General features: G+C 44.0%; 2 protein-coding genes across 2 annotated transcripts in view; both read right to left on the bottom strand.

The window, feature by feature from the left end:
• Nucleotides 1–6,099: 6,099 nt before the first annotated feature.
• On the bottom strand, nt 6,100–8,811 carry PRLH (prolactin releasing hormone). The gene is made up of 2 exons (XM_044431976.1): nt 8,709–8,811; nt 6,100–6,274 (listed from the first exon to the last, which is right to left on the bottom strand). Exons 1-2 carry the CDS (start codon nt 8,809–8,811, stop codon nt 6,108–6,110), a joined length of 270 nt encoding a protein of 89 aa, XP_044287911.1. The 3' UTR covers nt 6,100–6,107.
• A 13,915-nt stretch (nt 8,812–22,726) lies between these two features.
• Nucleotides 22,727–23,762, bottom strand: part of MLPH (melanophilin) — a 79,948-nt gene continuing 78,912 nt past the window's right edge. The window contains exon 15 of the mRNA XM_044432142.1: nt 22,727–22,866. Coding sequence (XP_044288077.1) covers nt 22,727–22,866 — 140 coding nt within the window. The remainder of the gene's footprint in view (nt 22,867–23,762) is intronic.

Genomic DNA, 23,762 nt, shown 5'->3' with positions numbered 1-23,762 from the left:
CAATGCCCTGTGAGGAGAGACTGGAAGAAAAAGGCATGCTTAGCCTTGAGAAGAAAAGACTGAGGGGAGATATGAGAGCACTGTCCAAGTACTCAAAAGGCTGTCACAAACAGGAAAGGCAGGATCTGCTCTTAATCATCCCAGAGTGCAGGACATGGAATAACAGACTTAAGTTACAGAAAGCCAGATTCTGGCTAGAGATCAGGAAAAAATGTCCTGATGTTAGATCAGTGCAACAATGGAACCAATGGCCTGGGGAAGTTGTGGGCATCTTGCAGTCCAGATGCAACTGGGCAGTCATATGAGTGTGATGGAGAACTTGGAGTCCTGCACTTGAGCAGCCCTCGGACCACTTGCAGCTCTAGTGTTCCATGTGATCCTATTCTTGGATTCTGTGGTGCTACGGTCCAAGAGCTGAAACTCTCAGGATGGTTTACAAGTTTGTTTATTTATTTATTTGGAGTTTTTGTATGCCGTCCCATTCGCATGAGCCTCGGGACGGCTTCCAATACAATAAATAAGCAAGCATATAAATAGTACATATAAAATAAAATCCAGATTCACCCTGGCTGTAGAATTAAAACCAATAAATAATATTAACAGTTATTAAAATATTGTCTAAATAAAAAGGTCTTGGCCTGGCGCTGAAAAACAAGTAATGACGGTGCCAGGCGGACCTCTCTGGGGAGCGCATTCCATAGGTGGGGCGCCACCGCAGAGAAAGCCCTCCTCCGGGTACTCAGTCTCCTAATGTCTAGAGGTATACTTTATTCTAATGTTTAAGCTTTAGCATAGTATTTGTTGTTGTGGTTTAGTTTTTTTCATATGATGGTTTTGGTTTAAGTTGTGCTTTCCAGACAGATTTAACTGCCAGCAGAACTCACAATCTGGAAGCATGTTGGAGCACTCACAACATCCGACTTTGCACGAGAAGAGCAAAAAGAGGCCATGGTGGCTTCATGCATGCCAGTTGGGCACCTTCACATTTCCATAATTAGTCATGCCAGGTGCAGGTTGCCATGCCTGAATCTGGCAAGGGTGTTTTCCCAGGGTGACTTCTTAGAACAAGCGCTGGGTTGTGGCGTGGTCTGGAAGCTTTCCCCACCACCCACTGCACTGGATTCCGATGATAAAGCAACTTGCATCTACAGAGGCAGTCGTGCCTGGCGTGTTACGGGCACATGCAGGGCATGGAAATTAAGCTACTGTGGCTTTCCTTCCTTCCCTAATCATGCATGTCAGGCCAACATCAACTAAGCAAAGCAAAATATCCTAGGGGAAGTAGATATCTGAGGAGATATGACCAGGAAAATTGACCCGACAGCATGATAAACCCCACTCAAGAGTTGAGCATGGATCCATGTGAGTTGCCGGGGCTGCCTGGCCTTTGTCTGAGAAACTCTCATACTCAGGGTCTCCTCCTGCTCACCCGTAGAGTCTGGCCTGGAGAGAAGCCCCTCATCTCCGTGCCTCTACTCCATCCCCCTCCTGTTCTGTCTCACATTCCAATTTGGATTCTTCTCAAGTCCAGGCAATGCCAAAAGCCATTATCCTTCTCGCTCACAACAGCTGCTCTTGCCAGGGGTCTCCATGGAGTTTTCATTCCAGCAGAGGCCAAATGGCAACCGGGGGCAGCCCAACTCAGCTGATCCCTCTGAGCCCCAATAGGCACCTGAGGGAGGCTCCTTTCGGATGGAAGCGAGAGGAGGGGGAATCAGCGGGATGGGGGCACCTAGTCGGAAGCAGCCCTGCTCAGCAGATCTCCCTTATCATGGGACAAAGGGAAGAAGAAGAGAACTGCTTGGCAAGACACCCATCCAGTTCGCAAGAGAGGCATTCCCAACCTGGTGCTGCTCAAGCACATTTGTGACAAATGGTGAGGATGATGGAGAGGTGACACTCACTGGCAGTGATGAGGGGGAGGTGGCGCTCACCCTGTTTTCTTGCACCGCTTTGTCAGAGAGATGGTCCGGTGAGCAGGAGTGATCCCAGGGGGCCAGCTGAGCGGCACAGTCCCCAACTGAGCACTCCTGAGCAGCTGATCCTCCCCTTCCCCATCACTTACTTGAGGGGCATGTTCAGGGACAGCAAGGGAATCAGATGAGGGGAACAGCCCCAAACTAGGTGCTACCACCCAGTTGGTTTTTTTCACCCAGCTGCTCACATGAGGAACTTTCCTTAGGCCCATGTGCAGTGGGTGGCAGGGGAAAGAGATGAATGGAGTTGCTCCTTTTGCTTCAGCATCCAGCCAGTCACCCACTCTTGATCCAAAGAAGAACTTCAGGGCAGGAAGTAGGCAGAGAATGGGTGCCTCTGTTGGGGACTCCCAGAAGAGCAGCTGCAGGGATGTATGCTCAGATCCACAGGGAGGCACAACTTGAATTGATTATTCCGTGTCCGACACTCTGGCATCAGCAAGAAGATCTTGACCTTCCTTTTTGTGACAGTCTTTGAGGTACTTGCAGAGGGATATCATGTCCCCCCTCAGTCTTCTCTTCTCAAGGCTGGACATGCCCAGTTCTCTCAGTCTCTCCTCAAAGGGCAGTGTTTCCAAACCCTGGATCATTTTTGTTGCCCTCCGCTGGACCCTTTCTAATTATCCTGATCTTTCTTACATCTTGGTGCCCAAAACTGTACACAGTATTCCTGATGAGGTCTAGTGAGGAGTGCAGAGGGACTACTACTTCTCTTGATTTGGAAGTAATACTTCAGTTACTGCATCCCATTTGCCCTTTTGGCAGCTGCATTGCATTGTTGGGTCATGTTTAGCCTACTGTCCAAAATTACTCAGAGATCTTTTTTTTCCAGTTCTGTTGAGCCACATATTCCCCATCTTGTATCAATGCATTTGGTTTCTTTTTCCAAGGTGAAGGACTTGGCACTTGTCCTTATTGAATCTCGTTCTGTTGCTTTGAGCCCAGTGTTCGAGTTTATCAAGATGGGAAAGATAATGGACAGGCTCATAATAGCAAGAGATCTAGTGATGCTAGATAGGGAAGGGAGGTTGGGGGCCATGCAACATGGTTTCCACAAAAGCAGGTTCAGCCAGATAAACCTTGTGGAATTCTATGAGAAGGGTTTGAGGTGGCTGGATGGAGAGGATGTGGTGGATGTGGTTTACCTGGATTTCAGCAAGGCCCTTGACAAACTGTCGCATGATATCCCAGTTGAGAGATTGAGGAGTTTTGGGACAGACCAATGTACTGTCCAATGGATTAGGGCATGGTTGATGGACTGAAAGCAGAGGGTAACTATTAGTGGGGAATCATCAGGATAGCGGCCAGTGATATGCAGAGTCCCTCAGGGCTCTGTCCTGGGACTGATCCTGTACAATCTTTTCATCAATGATCTGGAAGAGGGGGTGACCAGTCTGCTGATCAAATTCGCAAATGATACTAAAACTGGGGCAGTGGTCACAACTGAGGAGCAGGTACTCTGGATCCAGAAGGCTCTGGGCAGACTATGGAAATGGGCAGGGGACAGCAGGATGGCGTTCAATGCAGATAAGTGCAAGGTCTTCCACTTGGGGCATAGGAATGAGTGTCGTAAGTACAAACTAGGGGACAAGGGCAGCATTGGGAAAGGGATCTCAGGTACTGGTCGACCGCAGGCTAAACATGTTAGCAGTGTGACGCGGCGGTCAGGAGAACAAATGCCACCCTAGGATGCATAGCCAGAAATGTGACTTCTAGATTGAGAGAGGTATTACTACCACTCTATATGACTGTGGTCTGCTCTCAACTGGAGTACTGTGTTCAGTTCTGGGCTTCACATTACAGAAAGGATATAGCAAGGTTGGAATCGGTGCGGTGAAGGGCTGCAGGGATAGTGGCCAGATTTCAGAGGAAGCTGTATGAGGCAAAACTAAGGGACTGGGTCTTTTCAACCTGGAGAAAAGGAGACTCCGAGGGGATCTGTTAGTGACATACAGGTATGTGAGGGGGTGTCATGCAGAGGTGGGTCATGATCTTTTTTCCCCTGTGGATGAAGGCAGGATGCATTCCAATGGAGCAAAGCTCAGGGGACCAAGGTTCAATTTGGATGGCAGGAAGTACTTCCTGACAGTTAGAACCCCGAGGGTCTGGAATGGGCTTCCGCAGGAGGTGGTTGAGGCCCCATCGGTGAGGGTGTTCAAGGACAGACTGGACTTGGACATGGTAGGCATATCGTGAGCGGAGCCGGCTAGAGTCAGGGGTCAGACTAGATGGCCCAGGAGACCCCTTCTGACTTGCTTTGTTTCTATGTGTCTAAGTAAAGTTTTGTGTTTCTCCCCACCCTATGACATTAGTATAAGTGCAAAGGGACACATTTGGAGAGATCTTTAAAAAGCAGGAGGAAAAATTTGGCAGCACTGTCTGACCCCCATGGACTGAAGCCAGTGGGATCAGTACCCAAATCCCCCTTCACTCAAAAGCAACTGTAGCCCCTCTTCTCATGTCCTTCCCAAGAGTAAGCATTGCCAAAGTCAATAAAGTTTACTTCCAAATACACGTGTACTCCATTGACATAAAGTGACTTTCTTCTGAGTATCACCAAAGCTCATGTGTTTTTCTTCTTGGAAATGGGGAGGCAGCGTTGCATTTTCTCTCCTGTTCTTCACTGGACAAGTCAAAGGGAGATGAGCTGTGGGGTGGGACGAGGAGAGCAGGGAAGTAACTGAAGGCAGAGCCGACTTGTTTCCTTCTCCCAGAAGCCTGATAAGACACTCGCTCTGGCAGCACCGCTCTGCATCCTGTCACCAGCCTGTGAAAGCCACTGCTCCTCCCTCCAGAACGGTACTGGAAGGTTAACAAATACCGGAATAGGAACCTTGGGGAAAATGCAGCGAACAGAAAGGTCATGACGTGACTGCCAGTGAGGTGTGGTGGTTGAAGTGTTTGGCTGGGGCGCCTTTGGGCCTGCTGCTCACTCTCAGCCCACCCTGTTCCACAGGGCTGCTGCTGGAGTGGAGAAGGAGGTCGCCCTGGGTTCCACCCAGAAAGAAGGACGTCGTCATAGCAACAAACAGGATACCTGGCGTGCAGAAAGCCAAGACGTCATGGCATAAACTTCATGAGCAGGACAGATTGTAGGGAGCATCATGTGACATACCAGTTGGTCAAGTGCTCCAATGCCAGTAAAAATGCCTCATGCTACCTGAAAACATTCATCACGTGACCCTGAGTGAAAAGGCCTGCCCTGTAGTGATGCCACAACCCTCCTGGTGGTATCTTTTTGTGTATCTCATACTAAAAATTGCAGAGAATTTTTAACACCTAGTTTAATTGTTAGCTATTTTAAAATAAAATGTAGTATACATTTGCTGCCACCAGGTGTGCCTTGCTTTAAATGTTGGCTCTATCTTATTGCTTTTAAAAGTTGCTTGTTGTATTTCTGTTATTACGTTGTACATAACACTGGCGACTTTGAGCAGAAGACTGATGATAGAAAAGAAACAGAGGAGGCATTTTAAAGTTTCTAACACTGTGAAGTTCCATAAGCCACATTAAAATTGATTGTTTCTGACTAGCCTCATGTTTATTAATGGTAAAATGGATAATGAAAAGAAGAACATAGAACTTGTATGGCAAAGTGTTGCTGCTGTGCCCTAAGGTCTAGATAGTAAGTTAGGGACTTGTTCTAATTCTGACTGAAGAAAAAAGAAAAGAAAAGAAAAGAAAAGAAAAGAAAAAGCAAATGTCTCCACTTTCCACACCTTCCTATCTGACAGATTGTAGATATAAGTTTTTGAGAGCAGGGAGTTATTCTTTTATGTATGCACACTTAGAGCAACATCAAAGTAAGCAAATAAAATAGCAATCAGTTGATGCACTGCTATGAAATTAATGATCACTGTGAGAACATTTCTTTAGAATTTGTCCAAGAAGTTTCTAGCATTTCTGGAAGGAAGTAGTTTGAAAAGAAATATAGTGGAATGAAATTCTTCAGTCAAACAACTCTAGAAATGCTCTGCTCTGTTGGTTTTAGTTGTAAAAGAAAGACTGAAGCAAGGTCCAACTTTTTTTTTTATTTGGGCTCAGGAGGCATTGGCGTGTGCGTGCGTGTGTGTATTTTCATGTACTATCATTCTGTCTTACCATCACTGTAACTTATTAATTGCTGCAGCATCACTCATCTTGAAGTGATCCATTGCTTTCTTCTATAGGGAGGCAAACTCGCTGTTGCCTGTAGGCAAGTTTCTGGACACCCTCCCCAGCTGCTGCTCTTCTCCTACCAAAGCGTCCAACAGGTCGGATCCCTCGCCCTGTATACCAGGAAGGGTCGATATCAGGATCTGAAAGGCAAATCCCAGGAGATGAGATGAGAGGCTCGTGCAAAGCAACAGTTTGGCCACTTTCATAGTAGAAGACTTCCATGGGCCTACCTTATGCATCCCACACATGCAGGCCCACTTTGAAAGGCTGCTTCACTGAACTGAGACAGTGCCATGAGCTGACGCATCAAGAGTATTATGGAAACTATTGATGATGATTTCTATCAGCAGCAGCAACAACCCGTCAAAGGGAAGCATGAATGAACACTGGCAATTGGCAGCCATGATTGATCGCCACACTCCAACCTCTCAGTGCTGTCCCAACAGTCTGGGGGAATGGGAGGGGCTGCATACGGGGGGCAGATAAAAGCCGTGTAGAGAAACCCTCCTCTGATTCCACATAGTAGCCATCTTAATTCCAGCAATCTGTCGCTTGAACCTCCCAGTCCTGGGAATCTTTCTCTTGAACCTACCTACTCCAAATTCCTTTGCCAAGTTCACATTCCATCTTATTTGGTTTGAGGATTGAGCTATGCATCCCTCCTTTTGTTCTGGTTGTCAAACCAGTTAAAAGCAGTTGCCATGTACTTTAGATCACTGCATTTCCTGGTGTGTGACTATGAGAAAAAATGCACATGCAGAGCAGCTGTAGACTCCGTGAGAGCATTGCCTTCTGCAGGCCCTTGGCCAGGTGGAGCTGCCAGACCCGGGCTCCACAGAGCAGGCCTTTGTCCCCATGATAGGACAAGTGTCTCCAACAGGCAGCACAATGATGCTGTGGGGAACTGCCCTGCCCTTTCATTGTACAGCTGCTGATCAGGAAAGTTCTTGTGGGGAACAAGACGGGCAGTGGGACAAGCTGCTGGGCATTGTGGCCAGTTGTTGCCACACTTCTGCACCCAGCAGGCACTTGAGGATTGGGGGAAGAACACTGGCAGTGAGGAAAAAACTATTTGGGTGGGGTGGGGTGGGGTGGGGTAAGGAAGAAGAGAAGAGGAAGCACGGTGTCCCCTTTGCAGGCGTGGAAGAGCAGAGCAGAGCATATGTGATGGTAAGGGAGGGGCAAGGTAAGGCACAATCTCCTTGGAGAGAGAGAGAGAGTGAGAGAGAGAGATTTGGGGTAGCTTGTAGGATGACTGACCCTAAGATAGCAACTGTCTTTGATCCCTTAGGAGAAAAAGTTCTCCCCTCACTCATCCCCAGCATGGCCAGGGAATAGGTGAGAAACGGTCTTAAAAACCCTCAGTCTCCGTTGCCACAAGACCTCGGAGCAGTGGAAGTGGGTGGGTTCAAGGCTGGATCCTCTCTTTGTATGGGGACTTCTAGCTGTAGGCCAGCAAAGAAGCAGCCAGGCAAGGGAGGTCGGTGAAGTGATAGCAGAGGTCCAGAAGTCATCTTAACTCTTAGCTTTGGTTTTTGTTTGTTGTCTTGCATATCATTTGTCACTGGCCTGGTGTAGGTTGCTTCTGGACTCTGTCATTCTGGAGCATAATGAGAGAGAGAGTTTTATTCCTCTGGCACTTTTCCAAGCCTTTGGTCCCTTCATTCAGAGAACAGAGCGTTTACTCTAATTTTGAAGAATAAACTGAGTTTTTATTTTGCGTATTATTCAGTTCACTCTGTATTTCAGTAATTTTATGTATTTCTAACATTGCTGTTTCCCATCTGGTTCTCTCCCAGGTTGCTTATGGCTCTATTCTCTCAGTCTGGGATACATTTTGCAGCAATTCTTAATCAACCTGCCCTGCTGTTGAGGCAGCTTTACTTATGTGGGATAAAGCTAAACATAGTTCCATGTGTGATTTTTCTGTCAGGTTTGGGTCGTGGCTCAGCTCTGCTCTCTTATTTGGGAGCACACACTGGACACTTTCTCCTGGCAAATTTGATTACTGTAGTATATTTTACAGCTCCTGTTTCCCCTTTGAGCCTTTTCTATCCTGAGCAATGTGTGGATAAAGCTTGGTTCCCCACAAGAACTTTCCTGATCAGCAGCTGTACAATGAAAGTCCATAATGCTGTGGCAGATGGTCATTCCTCCACATGCCATACACAACCTCCCACCCAATTGCATTTCCTTAGCTATCCCAGATCTAAAGTAGGAGAAATGGGGTGAGGCTTAAACAGTAATTGGCACAAAAGGGTTTGAGGGGGAGCCTTTCCAGGCACTACAAAACTAGGGGACTAAATGCTCTCTCTTTACCAGTCTAGCCTACCGTAACTGGAAAAAAAGCCATTTCCATGCCACTGGTGGAAAGCCTTTGTAAGGTTCAGTACTGATCCTGTGAGCTCTGTCCAAGGATCCAGCCATGTTGGGCAGCCAGGAGTGTCTGGAAACACACACATACTGGATGTGCAGTCTGTCCAAACGTAACCAACCCTGGCAGAATCGCCACCCTCAGATGCTGGATCTTCCCCATTCCTCTGTCGTACATGGTAACCTGAACGAAGAACTTACTTCTGATTTCCATGGATTGCTCAAGGATGCGGGATTCAGTATCAGGCAGCACAAGGCAGTCCAGCAGAAGGAAACACAGGAGGCAGGCAATGAGGAGTCTCATTCCGTTCGGCTTTCCCCTGCCTCTTCAAAGTTCCCGTGACTTGTCTCAATGGTGTAGGGAAATGCCCACCAAATCTGCAGGCACATTTGAGAGAGAATTATGTCATCAATCTTGTACAAGGAAAGTTCAAGGAAAGAAAGTGCACCTGGTGGGCATGTCGTGAGCGGAGCTGGCTGGAGCTGGGGGTCAGACTAGATGGCCTGGGAGATCCCTTCTGACTTGCTCTGTTTCTATGTTTCTATATTTCTATGTTTCTACTCTTCAAAAGAGGTGTTCAGTGTATGACAGTACAAAATTGCAAGAAATTTGGAATCTGAATTTCAAAAAGTATTTTTTTTAATTACCTGTGGGTATTAGAATTTTGGCACCACTGATACAAAACCCACTTTTCATGGTTGTCAGTAAGAGATGATGAGCATTGGAAACTTCACTGATTGTGATCAAAAAATCATTTGTTATCCCCCTTTTTATTCCTTCCTATTGAATCCTTCATGTACCTTTTCACTTAGATTTTAGGTTTGCGGCCATGGGTTAATTTTATTGGGCATTAATTTTATTAGTTATACTGAACAGGGCCTTGTTTTTAAGTACTTAAGAAATACCACAATGGCATTATTGTTTCTGAAACAGATTGGTAAATTGGCCGTCCACTGAAGAGACAATGATAGAGGCGCTGTCTTAATTGCAATTAGAATTTCCAAGGGATTTGGAATTTTGAAACTTTACCCACAGTCTACCATATGCTGCCTCTAGTAGTTTCTTGGAGTGGATCTATGCCCATCAATGCAAACTTAATGAATTTTCTCTTCTTGAACCTAAATGCAGGTCAGAAAGTTGTTTGGCATAAACTCTAATTACATTTCCAAAGTTTGCAGTGCAGTTTGCAATATATACACAAATGCATTCAGTGCAAACAATGTGTACATAATTATAAATGTGCACAAATAATATGTATGTTTCAAAAATGGCATACAAACACTTAATTCAATAGGAAAATTTCTTGAAACAAACACACACACACACACACACACACTAAAAGTACACACAAGGTATACTTCAGAAGGAGGTCTGAATATGTACCATTTTTGTGCAGACTAAACATAAAATAAAATTACAATCTGATGTGGAACTGGGACTGAATCAATATTGCACCAGAAAATAAGAACTGGAGCTTTATCAAATTTGGTATGTTCACCCTTTTTACGCCATTTACTACTATGAGATAAATAAACTTTTAGTTTACTCTTTTAAGAATGTAGTTGTGAAGGTATTTGAAATATAAATGCTAACATTAAGCTTATGTGGATTCACCTAAAGAGGCTATGAGGTCCAACCTACAGGTGATGCTAACTGCATGTGCATATTTATTATTTATTTGTTTATTTATTACATTTCCTTCCTGCCTTTCGCCCTCTTGCAATGAGTTCAAGGTTGCGTATGTGATCATCTGCTTTATCCTCACAACTCTGTGAGGCAGGTTAAGCTGAGAGTCAGAGACTCACCTTATGAGAGTCATGGCCAAAGATGGACTTGACCCCAGGTTGCCCAAGTCCCTCCCTGTACAACTCAAACTTATACGAAGACTTGAAAACGGTTAACATGAAAGTTAACAGAATAAAATAGAAATCGCAAAGGGAATGGTAGAGTTTTTCATTTCCTCCATTTCTGTAAATCACCTCATAGAAGGTGCAAACCGATACCCTTGGGAGTAAATCTCTTTAAACTCAGTGGACTTTCCTTTTTGGTAGGCATGTATGGGATTGCAGTGTGAAGCTGATATGCAAGAAATGCAAGCAGCGGCTTTGAAGTGGACCCTTGTGGGGATGTGCTGTCTCCCTCTCCATTCCTGCTGGTCTCACTGCTGCCTGAGCCTCCCGTGCCGCACGTCAGCTGCTATTTCTATGCTAAAAATATTAGCTTCCAGATGGCTCATATTCAGATCTTGCCTGGGCCATGAACTCATCAGGTGAGCCTTAGGCAAACCTGCCTCTCTTCCCTCTCATATGTATTGTCATCATCTGAGGATAAGAGATGATAACATAGAAACACAGAAACATAGAAACACAGCGAGTCAGAAGGAGTCTCCTGGGCCATCTAGTCTGACCCCCGGCTCTAGCTGGCTCCGCTCACGACATACCCACCATGTGCATGTCTAGCCTATCATAAGATAAGGCTGTTACAGTGTGAATCTTTGGTTTAAGTGTAGGCTGTTATTTTATTCTTTGGAAGTTCTGCACACTTCTTCTCCTTTAGATGCTGAAAGAGTGTAAGACCAGTTCAGCTACCTACCTTGGAATGGCATTCTCTGCAACAAAGCAGCCGTTTATCTGGAACATATTTATAGGGTAACGTATTCTTGAGTGCGTATGCCTCTGGCGCCAGGGCAATGGGAGATGTTCACCCCTGAGAGCACCATGTTAGAGCTTGCTAGAATGTGCAAATAATGTGCAAAGGTCTCAAGTAATTTGCACTTGCCGCTAGTGCTCGGGGTTTGAGATTTCTGCTTCAACAACCCGGAGGAATGTGGCATTCCATTTCTAGCCTGGCAGATGGGGCAACATCAGCAATGCCTGCTCAAAAGGTCGACCTGAGGCTTATGCGACTGGGACGGCATATAAAAACACTAAATAAATACGTAAATAAATAATAAAAATAGGAATGTAGTAGTGCTGTTAAGTTGCTGGCTTTGCGGGTGGGGGCTGGATTCAGTTTTCTCCTTCACCACCTTAGAGCCCTCAGACGTCCTAAGTGGCACAATTATCGATGATCACGCGGGACTGCAGTAGCTAATCATTCATACGGCTGGACTGGGAGGCCCCTTCCTTTAAAATCTTACTTTCAAAACTTACTTCAAAACCAAAATATTTAACTACTACAAGACTGAACACTTGATATTTTGATGAATTTGCATCCCCTGGCTCTTTGTAAATTCAATTATATAAAAATTCTCACCCTGATTGCAACTTATGCAAGCGAATAATAAGCAGTATTGTCTTCTTTGCAGAAAGGTTGGTGTTGTTCATTCAGGGTCTTCAACCTGAATTTAAGGAAAAGGAAATGATGGGAAAATTATTTTTTAAAGGAGTGAAAATTCCTAGGATCCAGAACAATGCCTTAGGATTCAGCTCTACACGGGACTGGGATGGAGGGAATATTCTGTATTCAGAACATCCAACCCCAACATTTTAGGCACCAGGGTAATAGGACATCTGAGACTCTTCTTTACCATAATGCCTGCTTTTCTTTTTGGGCAAGAGGGGTGAAGAAACCTGAAGTGCACTTTTGTATGAGCAGGGCTCCAGTGCTACGACTGTCTCTGTGTGCAAGGGGCAGTCCTCTTTGTGGAACCTGAGCTGTTTCTGAGTTTCTGTTCCACCCGCCCCACAGGGAAGCTGCTTAGAAGTATGCTTACTACTCAGTAGTGAGTAGTAGCTCCCTTTCTCACTGGCTCTCCTCACAGGACAAATGCAATAGCCATAAGATTACAGCTCTAGTACTTGCAACAAGGTTTTGAAAAATGGTCAGAAGCTATCATTAGCATGCGACTTTTAAGACAGTTCATCTAACTCTTAAAAGGCTTCATAGGCAGAACAGGCTGAATGCTTGACTACCACAGCCACTGATGGCCAACCAGCTCTGACAATTCAGATTTCCTCCTGAAGGGTGAAAGGGAGAGGAAGTGAGTTCTTGAAAGCGTCTTTCTTTCAGCTTTGGATGTGTACTAGGGATTGAGAAACTCGGTCTATGTGCAGCCTTGATCCAGCAGGAAGAGTCATGTGTGCCTCCCTGACCGGCTGCTGTGGCTTTCTTCCTGTTGCAGCCTTTCCAAGAATGGGGATCGATCTGGACGTGGAAGCATTTTCTGGTGTTCAGATCATCTGTACTGAAGTTGCTGAGGCATATTTTTCTGCATCTGGATGTACCTTGCTGTGTTTACAGCATTGGAAGAGATTTTGGAGGCTATTCAGGCCAACTTCCTACCAAAGGCAGGCTCAGCAGTGCTAAAGTATCCCTGAGAGGTCACTATTCAGCTTAAGCGAAAATGAATCTGGTGACAGAGAACCCAGGTCTTTCCAAGGCAATCTGCTCCACAGCTGAACAGCCTTCACTGCTAGGAAGTTTCTTCCAAGGTTTAGCCAAAACCTGCTTTTCTTTAATTTCCATCCATGCATTCTAGAACAAAAGAGAGCAATTCTGGTCCATGACAGGCTTCCAGATATTTGAAGACGGCTGTTATGCCTCCCCTTCATCTTCTCTTCTCCCGGGTAAAGTTATGCTGTCTTCATAGGACTTGGTTTTCATGTTGATTTCTCTTCTCTGAATGTGTTCCAATTTATGTTCCTCTTAAAAGATGTTGCCCAGAACCGGACAACATTGCTACTGCAACCTGAATAAAGCAGAGTAGGGTGAAACTATTCCTTCCCCTGACCTGGACACACTGTTTCTGTTTAATGCAGCCTATGATTGCATTAGCTTCTCTGGCAGCCATATGGCACTGCTGGCTAATATTCAGAAAAGGACAGAATTTCTTTTCAAGTATGCTGCTGTCAAGCCAGTTTCTCTCTCTTATACTTGCACGTTTGATGGGAAACTTTATGTTTCTCTTTGTTGAATTTCATCTTGTTCGTTTCATGTCACTTGTGTGTAGACATGAAATACAATCATAACATTATATCCCGAACACTTTAGAAGTCTGCAAAAATGTAACTGAGGCATCTGTTAGCAGCAAAACACAGAAACAGTATGTTCTGACAGCCCATGCAAACCAGTGACGACAGAGTGTAGCGATCCAATGACAGTTTAGGCATGGCGCTCACAGCTCTACTGTGGCCAAGTTGCTGTTTCCTAGTTAGACAACTGGAAAACTTCCTCACCTCTTGTCCTGTGGGTATCCATTCTTGTTGACTTCTTATGGTATGCTATATACTTAAAATAATCAAACAGCAATTGTACTCTTGAGAATCCTGCACATTTTAAAGTGTTAGAAGCCATTAATTACAATTTCCTTTACTTTATGCTGAGTACATGGTTTTATTTCAAAAATGGGATACCTATTCTTGCAGAATACCTGGTTAGCCGCTGCTTCTATTCCACTAGCAAATCATTATCAGTGAAATTACTGTTCATACAGAAACCCAAATACACTTTAAAATGCAAAGAAAAATACTCACCTGCAAATGGAAGGTGACTCTAGCTCTCCAAATTACTATTAAGCTATAGATGCTATACATGCCACATGTTCTATTTGTATTTCCTTATTCCCACTTTTCCTGAAACAGGACAAGGATTAGAGACGTATAGGACTGATAAATTGAAGAAAAATACTTACTTTTCCCCAATAGAACTAGGGAGTGACACTGCCTATCTCTTCGGAGACTTGACTCGGTGTGAGCTGGTGTCCCACGTTGCCTTTTTATGCCTTGCCTTTGTCTATGCATGGCTCCCTGTGACATCAGCACTGGGTCAGGGCATCTCTGTATTATCTCCCCTCCCATAATGACTTGTATTGATTTTTATCCATCCAAGAAAGGGGGTTTCATGACAAAGAATGCTTTGCTCCTTTAAACAAATGAACAAGACAGAATCTTTCCCCTTATTATTTTCCAGTTGAGATCTCAGCATTTACATATTATTCTGAGATATTCTGCAGTGTACCTTTGATTATTAAAAGCCAGCACTGAAACTCCCAGATTAAGCTGCAAGTGCTCAAGCAATTTCTGTTCTTTCCTTCTCTGTACTGGCACTGTGACCAATGATTTGCCTTAATTTATTGTTTTCTCCATCAAAAAATTTCCTGGGCTGGATCCAGACTTAGACCCAGTGCAATCAGTAGGGCTGAAGTTACTCATGGGTCACAACTCACATGAGCCCTATTGATTTCAGTGGGGCCGTTCTAACTAGGACTGTATCACTAGAAAAATGTAGGTCAAATTTCACACATGTAATTGTATCCGTTATTCTTTGCGGCCATTTATTTTCTGAATGTGAAACTTTTTGCTTTGAGTTGTGCTTTCTGTACAGTCAGCAATAGGTGTGTGAAGGCACATGCATGTTGTCACACAGACAGTGATTCTTACCAGCATGGGACTCAAATTTGTGACATGTTTAAGTTCCGCATCTGTCCACTGGATTCCTATCAAAGCTCTCACAGATGGTCATAATTTTAAATCAAAATCTATCCTTTGGTTCTTCTGAGGCTTTCCTCCACGTGTTGGAGACTACCTTCCAATTCTGTGATTATAAGAGCAACCTTATCTGTGGGCATGGTGGGGTGTGTGTATTGTATGCATGCTTGGTTTGGTTTGGTTTGGTTTGGTTTTTTTACTGTTGCTGCTAAAAGCAGTGGGTACAAGACGTCACAAGGATGTGTGATCAGTTGCCTGGTTCCTCTTGAAAGCCTTTCCTTTTCAATCTTTCCAGATGAGGTTAAAAAGTAGAGGAAACTGCAGTACCCAGGACAGGAAGTGATCAGGATGGATCTTGATTTCTGCCATTAGCATCAGCTTGATGGGGATTTAAAGCCATAATAATCTCTCTGAACCCATGCATAACCTGTTCTAATGGAGCAAAGCTCAGGGTACCAAGGTTCAATTTGGATGTCAGAAAGTACTTCCTGGTAGTTAGGAACCCAAGGGTCTGGAATGGGCTTCCACGGGAGGTGCTTGAAGCCCCATCGGTGAGGGTGTTCAAGGATAGGCTAGACATGCACATGGTAGGCATGTCGTGAACGGAGCCGGCTAGATCCCTGGGTCAGACTAGATGGCCTGGGAGACTCCTGCTGACTTGCTCTGTTTCTATGTTTACGCGTCAAGGTGTGCAGAGGCATAGAGTTGTTTTCATATTAATAAATACATGAATCCAGGTTTTTAAAAAATTGTTTGCATGACTGATTTTCATTAAGACAAATTGTTTACATTTTATAATACTGGGCTTTGAACTTATGCAATACTTTAGGTTTTGATTGCCAACATCTGTTGTGTTTACCTCTTCATACTGAGAAAACAATCACTCCAGTTAAAGTTGGATTTCTAGGATTTTGGGTTATTCTATTTTATATTAGGTGTTTTGCGATTCTTTAGGATTACAGAAAAGTGAAAAGTGATGTTTTCCCTAACTATGTGCTAAAGCTTATGGTGCTTTTATGTCTTGCCTTGAATTTATTCTTGCAAAAAGAATGCATCAGAATAATTTCTCTTTAGTGTGCTGAAGCTGTAACTAATGTTCCCTGCCAAATAATGAAGATCTGTTTGAAGAATTCAAATTGGTGTGTGTGTGACACACACAGAGATTTTCCCATATGGAAAATTTAGATACAAGACTAATGTATCAGCAATTGGCAAATAAACATCTTGATCAACATACAAAAAATTATTAACCATGGTAATTCAAAATATACATTTCTGTTCTACCCAAATCTAGTAGCTGATTTCCCAAAGTTTAGTTGGATGTTTCTACAGATGCTTTTATAGTCTCCATCGAGAGCAGTTGGAGCCAAGGCTGAATCAGCCTGGAAAGTGGTGATGTCTGCAGAGCAGAACATGAATGTGTTATCGTTCATGGGTTCATACATGTGGACAGTCTGGTAATATTGGTTGCCTTGTATAATTGTGCTATTCAATGCCACTTATCACCAGGAGAGATAATTACTTGTAAATGTCCTGATTTGTATTGACAAGTGTCTCCTCATCCTGTGCTAATGGGATGTGCTGATGTGTTGGCTAGTGTGGCGGCGGCTTTAGTCACCCCGGCTGAAATCCCTGCTCATCTCTGAAGTTTAGTGAGTAGTCCTTAACACGTGAATGTGTCCTAGCCTAGCTTATCTCACAGGGTGGTTGTGAGCCAGGCAAAACGCTGCTCTGGCCTCCTTAGAGAAGGGCTAGATGAAAATATAATACCTACACAACTTAGGGTTGGATTCATCGTAAGAACATATGAAGAGCCATGCTAGATCAGGAGGAGGCCAATGATCTGCCCCATGGAAAATCTGGTAGAAGGACACGAGGGCATCAGCACCTTCCTGTCTAAGTTTCCCAGCAACATAGAGTATTTCTGATAAGAGAGGTGCCATATAGCCATTAGGATGAGTAGCCATTGCTAGTCTTCTCCTCCATGAATTTGCCCAATCCCCCTTTAAAACAATCCAAACCTGTGACCATCACTACATTTTGTGGTAGCAGGGACACCCAGTGCAGCACGGCCAAAGCTGAGGCACCAGACTAAGATGCATCTGCCCTCTTTGGGATTAAATGAGCACATCAGCAGAAGAGAATGGATCTCTCTAGTGGTGACAGGGGCCGAGAACCTCCTGGAGACAAGTTGAAGACGACTCTGGCAAAGAATCTTTCACAGATAACAGCAATCAAATTCAAGCCAACCCTGCTTAGCGGTGTGCAGAAGAAGGCAATGGTAAATCACTTTTGAATATTCCTATCTATGATAAAATAATCCAAAATGAAACAAGAGATAGTGCCAGAAGTTGAAACTCCTAGCTCAGAAGGCACTCAGCTACTGGGAGCAGCAAAGAACAAGGTTGAAAAATGCTGTCGCTGATGAGGAAACGAAATCAAAGCTAAATGGAAATCTAGTGGCCATCATGCACAGAGGCAAAAGGAAAGTCTGTTGGTGCACAACACATACAACTAGAACATGAGAAGTACGAATCAAGGCAAGCCGGAAACTGTACAGAAAGAAATGGAATGGCTGAACTTTGGAGTACTTCCTGTGAGCCTCTCTAAACAGTTACTTTTACCAAGCTTTGAACACCTGTGTCTGTCAACAAGTAGCTCATGGGACAGATCTGCACAAAATCTGTCCATTGTCTGAATCAATTCTTATCGAGTCATTAAGGTATTAAGATCCTTGCTTTATTTTATTTTCTGAAGCTTCACATGATTCCCCTTCAACTACAATGGGGAAATTAACCAATGGTTTTAACTACTTTTTGATGGATGGGGATGTGTCCCTTCTAAGGGGATGAAGTCTGTCAAATTCCAAACAAACAAGAACAGAGGTGCTTATGCAAGACTCTATTTGAAGTTCTATTTAAAAGGATACCAATAATTTATAACTGTTTAACAAAATTAGATTACATTTGCAGGAAGAGTGGCTCCTTTTGGTGTGGATGAAACCTGCACTACTTTTACACAAAATGATTAAGGGCTTTTTTTTGCAAGAAGCCATTAACATTTCATACTTTTGGAGAATGTGAGCAATCAGCAGTGTGAAAGTATATTCTCTGAAATTCTTTTGGAAGGGTGGGCACAACGGTCAAGGTATTATGATGAATGAAAAACCATAGTAACCTTGGGCTGGGAGAGAACTGATCACACCATTTCAGCTTCTCTGCCTTTTGCGTCTTTCCCCAGAGCAATTAGAAGTAAACACTGGAGAATGCTGGTAAAGTCATTCCCTGGCTGGAAGCTAAAACTGTTGCAAAACGACATGCCTTCCATTCCCTCCCTGTGCCTGGTGTTTTCCTGTTATGGAAAACTTGTCAGTGGAAGATTCAAAAGTAAATCAATTGCAGGCTTATTCAGCATTGACTAAGCTGAATTCAGCCACCCTCTGAAGCTTCTAACATCCAAAATATTGGGACAGCCCACTGTTCTTCACTGTGGAGAATGAGCTGCTTCAGCTCAAAGATGCCTAAATGCTCTGAAGTTGAACCCTGCGGTTGGGTAGGGAGGGGATGCAGCTCAGCAATACCGGGTCCCAGGTACAGTTGCTGGCATCTCAGGCAGGGCTGGGAAAACGTCTGTCTGAAACCCAGGAGAGCCATTGTTGCCAGTGTCACCAGCACTGGGCTAGACAGTCTGACAGACCGACTCGGTACAAGGCAGCTGCCAGGTTCATGGGGCGCGCCAGAACTCTTACTACCCACATGCTTCCGTTTGTGCTTCAGTGCCGCAATCTGCTCTTCCACATGGTGGGCATGTCATGCGTAGAGCTGGCTGGAGCTGGGGGTCAGACTAGATGGCCCGAGGCCCCTTCTGACTAGCTCTGTTTCTGTTTCTATGTTATTACTAAATGTTCGCATGTTATGAATATAACACATCTGCTATAGACAAAGGAACACAGTGGTAGAAAACCCCACTTCCCTCCAAAAATGAGGAAGAAAAATAGACACCCACAGCAACGTTGCTTTAGGAACATAACGACATGTTTATTGCATGATGGTGTGCATGCATGCACACGCATGTGCATGTGCGCACCCACATTGACTACATAATTTACTTTTGGGTGAAAGGAATACATCCATTACAGTTCTTTCTTTAATTGCTTCTGAGGGCTTTCTTCAATGAGGTGAGGCAGCCAGAGGTGACTGCATGCGAAGCGCTGGTCCCCATATGAGAATATTTGCGTGTGCTCTGTTCACAAACATTTCACTCCCCACTGCTGCTTTTCTCTGAGACACATACAGGACACAAGGATTCTTTCCTGCCCTCATTCCACCATTCTTTTGTTCGACTGTAGCTTTATCTGATTAAAAATAGTCCTTGGGGAAAATAAAATAATGGATTGTATACGTGCCTTAGACTGAATAACTGAAACTAATTTACATCAGTGGAGGTGATTTGGGATGCTCAGCGGTTGATAACAACTTAGTAATGAGAGAGACATTACAGAGGCTTTGAAGTTTAGGATATGGCTGTGCCAAAGCTGCGGCTGGAAAATGCATTTTAGCAAGGGATCAGTATTGCAAATGGCATTAAGACAGAGGAATCGAGTCTTGACCCACAGAGATTCAGTTGCTTTCTATGGCTTGACAAAATGTTCCGACAGAGTAGAACTACAGAAATCGTTTCTTTGTGCACCCTCTGGTATGTAACATTTGCATGGCTATACCGCCATGCATCTGGGCTCCAGCCACACAGGTATGCTGCCACATGAATCCTGGGCACAATAATTCCAGGATTGGGATGATCCTTTGGGAGAATGCTAGTCCCTCGGTCTAGGCAGTGGTGGCTGGAATACACCTGTTTGCCCCGGGACATGTGCCTGAGAACACAGCATGTGGATGTGCAGGGGTTCAGTGGCTCACAGCCTGCACATCGGACGTGTGCCGGCATAGTCCAGGTGCTCCAGCTCAGAGAATTCAGTAACATCTTCCAGTGATCCAAAGACTGTGTTCAAACCTGCCATTATAATGCTAGGAATTGGAACGTGGGATATAACTGGTACAAGTGCAAGCACGGAATGGAAATTGCCTTGTGGAAACAACAGCAGAAATTTAAGATTCAGAACCTGAGGCTAGAATTCCAAATCTGGATGACATTTTAGATTACAACAGGAGCTGTGCATGGTGCCAAAAGGAAATACCAGTAGAAAAGCTGGTGCCTTATGCATACGAGGAAATACAGCAAGTGCAAAGTTCAGTACACGTTTCTTTCAGAACGTGTTTCTGGATCGGAATATACATGCATGAGAGTGGAACACAACATGCCATTTGGCTCATAGTGCCATTTTCCTTGGGGATGAAAAGGTAATTTTAGCTCATAAATAGCCCTTAACATTTTGGTTACTCTGTGTAGGATTTGAAAGGCACCTAACAGAAATAGGTATCCCACCAATTAACAAGGCAACATTCTGAGGAAATGCGCCTGGTGTGCAACGCAGCATTACTTAGGTTTAATCCCAATGATAATTTAATTGCATTCCCTTAAGGTCCTGCTTAGTGTTGTTGTTAACACATTTGCTTAACAGAATACATTTTGTTGTGACACCAAATACCTCTCCTGGAGCATCTGGAAGATAGGTTTCTTTTCATATCACATTTAACTTGTAGTATTTGTAAGCCTGTTCCTCTTTTCCTGCCTAATGCCCTGCAAATACATTTGATGCTATGAAATATTAAAAAGGACTGGAACATAAAAAGATGTCGATTGAGTTTGCTTAAGTAGCAGGTTATTGCATGGCAATAGTGGCAGCTAAGAACTTAAGAAGCAGATACGACTAATTGGCACCTAGACCAGGACTGTCTGCTTTGGCTAGCAGGGATACCCCAGGGAGAGGAGCATCACTGCCTGATCTCTGGAGGTGCCAGGGATCAAACCAGGGAACTTCTCCAGTTTGTGCTCTTCTGCTGCTTTGCCCTACATACCCTGCTAGTGCCCCTTTTTGTTTCTAACCTCTCCCCCACACCCCTTAAAACAGGCAGACAATGCACTGTTCATCTTCTTGTGCTGCAGAAATCCAGGCAGATGCCTCCTCTTAGAACAACTCTATGCAATGGTCTGTGTTTCTGGCTGACCACCAGAGCTTTAATGGAACATATTCCAGCAAAATCATCACTCTGATGATTTTGATAACAACATTTTTGTTGTGGGGAAAAAGCATTTGTGGGCTAGAATCCAGCTGGTCAGATGCATTGAGAGCATCGGACAAAATGGTCTGTAGTCCACTTATTATGTTACAAGAAATAAGACTTCAAGGTGCTTCAGATACCAGATACTGAGAGACAGCAATAGAGGGTATTCTGTTTTCTAGTTTCACATATCCAACCCCTATTCCTTTTCCAGTACCTGCCTTGAAGGACAGCATTAAATCCTCTACTTTTCAGACCACTGAAATGTGGAAGTAAGCTGCACTACAGACCCAGTGGACTAGATAACATGGCTTTAATCCACATACTTGGAATATGGATACATACTTAAGCACTGCAAGTCCTATTTAATAGATGTGAGTTAGTTAGTCCTGAGGGAGAAATTCCTTATACTAACCTGGAATCCAGTACTACAGTAAAGAATTTAGGACTCTAATTTCACAGGAAGGATGCACAGAAAATTCTTTTCAAAAGTGACTAGTCTCTTCCCTATGTTATATGACAGCATATGAATGGGAGCAAAGTAGGAGAAAACCAAGGAAACTGAATGCTTGAGCTGATGTCTCACAAGAGTAGCCTGGGAGGACTTCCTTGTTTTCAAGACTGATGGGTCATCACAGGCTTCTGTAAAATACCAAAACACTGATATAAACCTTTTGGAACTGGCAGGCATCAGTACATGTAGGGTTGTAATGAATTCATTCTTCCTATTCCCATTCAAGAGGAAGGCTGGGCTTTTCAAGGGGCAGGGATGAAATGACATTGCAAATATATCATTGGAGGATTTAACAACGGGGCAGTCGGACCATTATTACTCTGGACTGTAACCCCAAGAGTCCTCCCACACTAGCCTTTTCTACAGGATTGAGAACATTCGCAGTCATTTACTCCTGAGAATCCAGATGACTTTTCTGATCCAAAGCATTCCCTTCCCATCTCTACAACCATGACAGCCTGTTTTTATGGTGATTTTGAAGGGTTCTACAGATAGTGTCAGTTGTGATAGCTCTACTGTTTTCTCTGTTTTAAAATGAAGTTCACAACATGGTTGGAAATGGGTACACGATTCTATCTCCTTCATTACATACTTGGCTACCTCACCTCCGTGCAAACAATCCATACACCTTTACAAAATCCATACATTAGAATTAGTTCAAACAGAATTACCACCCAACAGAATTTTTGCAATGGAAGCACACCCAAACTGGACAATGCATGCACCAAAAGTGCAAAATGTTGGCATGGTTATATCAACAGAAAGAATATTTACATGATGTGAAACCTGCTACATTGCCAGTTAGTTATCTTTCCATTCTGTCTGATATTTGATGAAGTCTAGTAGAACTCAAAGATTTGTATGATCTCATATTTAAAAAGGTTGGATTAGTAAAGGAAAGCAACTTTTCTACTTTGAATTGACTATGTATTTTTATCCTACTATATACAAAAAAAAAAACTCTTTTTTGTTTGTTTTAGTTTGGACATTTCAGGCCAACTTGATGCTTGTGATCTACACCAATGCCTCATCTTTGGTCTCTCACCCTTTGTCTTTCATATTCATGATTGTGTTGACCTCTGTTTTCGGTCATATTCTCAGCCTGTATAAAGAGAATGCACTAGATCCTGAATACTTGCCGCAAATATATGATCTGCTTTCCTGTTTCTGCCATTTGGGTTTCGCTGTGTCAAAGATCCTCTGTAGCAGGAGTTCCGAGCAAACGATTCAGCGTTGCCTTGAAAAATTAAACACACACACATGTACACTCATTGTGACATGTAAACGTTAGGATAAAATCGCTCATGCTTCGTTACCACTGACGTGCTTGTTTGGTGTCAGTACTTTGAAATGGCATAGAAAATAGCTGTGCATGTTACAGCAGGAGAGTCACATGATGACAAGAATTGAAATTAGAGGGATGGAACCCAATACAGGATGTCCATTAAATCAGCTTCTAATAATAAGTGGGTCTCTTGGCAGCCCTCTTCTGGGGGCCTTCCCCAGCGAGCTTATTCCAGAGCTTGAGGAACACTGCAGTCATGATCCTGCTTCTAAGGGTTGCCACATGTCCTGTGTACAGGGGACAGTTTTGCATCTGTCCTGAAATCTTGTATAATAGGACGGCACACAAAAGCTTTTAATGATAAATCACTCACTCACTCAACCAATCAATCTGAAGGGCTGTTAGCCCAGATCTGGTTTAAAGATGAAGAACCCTAAGAAGGGAGAGCAGAGCATGGGCCCTAAAAGGGCAGCATCTCACTGCTGAGACTCAGCAGGCCGAGAAGGCAAACTTTACCAGGCCCATATCCTTCCCCGCGACGTATTCCAGTCACCTTCATTTCTACATTAGCACCTGTGCAAGTAAGTTAGGATATGCAAATTCTATGCTAACATGTGTCCTCTTTGGTCTTCTTTTTGGGATTGTGCTAATGGTCACCACTTATGGGATTGCAGCTGCAGGGGCTCAGGCTGAAAGACTGATCAAGCACCATTCCTACGGGCCACCCTGTTAGTTCATAGCAAAGGCAAGAGTTGCACCAGGTACTTCCTGACTCATAGCTCAGTCTTTTGGCCACTATATCAGCCGTCGATACTTTTGGAAGCATAGAGAGTTCAGGTACCAAAGGT

The sequence above is a fragment of the Varanus komodoensis genome, unplaced genomic scaffold (assembly GCF_004798865.1).
Source record: "Varanus komodoensis strain SLA01 unplaced genomic scaffold, ASM479886v1 scaffold23, whole genome shotgun sequence".
In the NCBI taxonomy this organism is placed as follows: domain Eukaryota; kingdom Metazoa; phylum Chordata; class Lepidosauria; order Squamata; family Varanidae; genus Varanus; species Varanus komodoensis.
The sequence above is the reverse complement of the archived record's forward strand: the minus strand, read 5'-3'. Positions and strand labels throughout refer to the sequence as shown.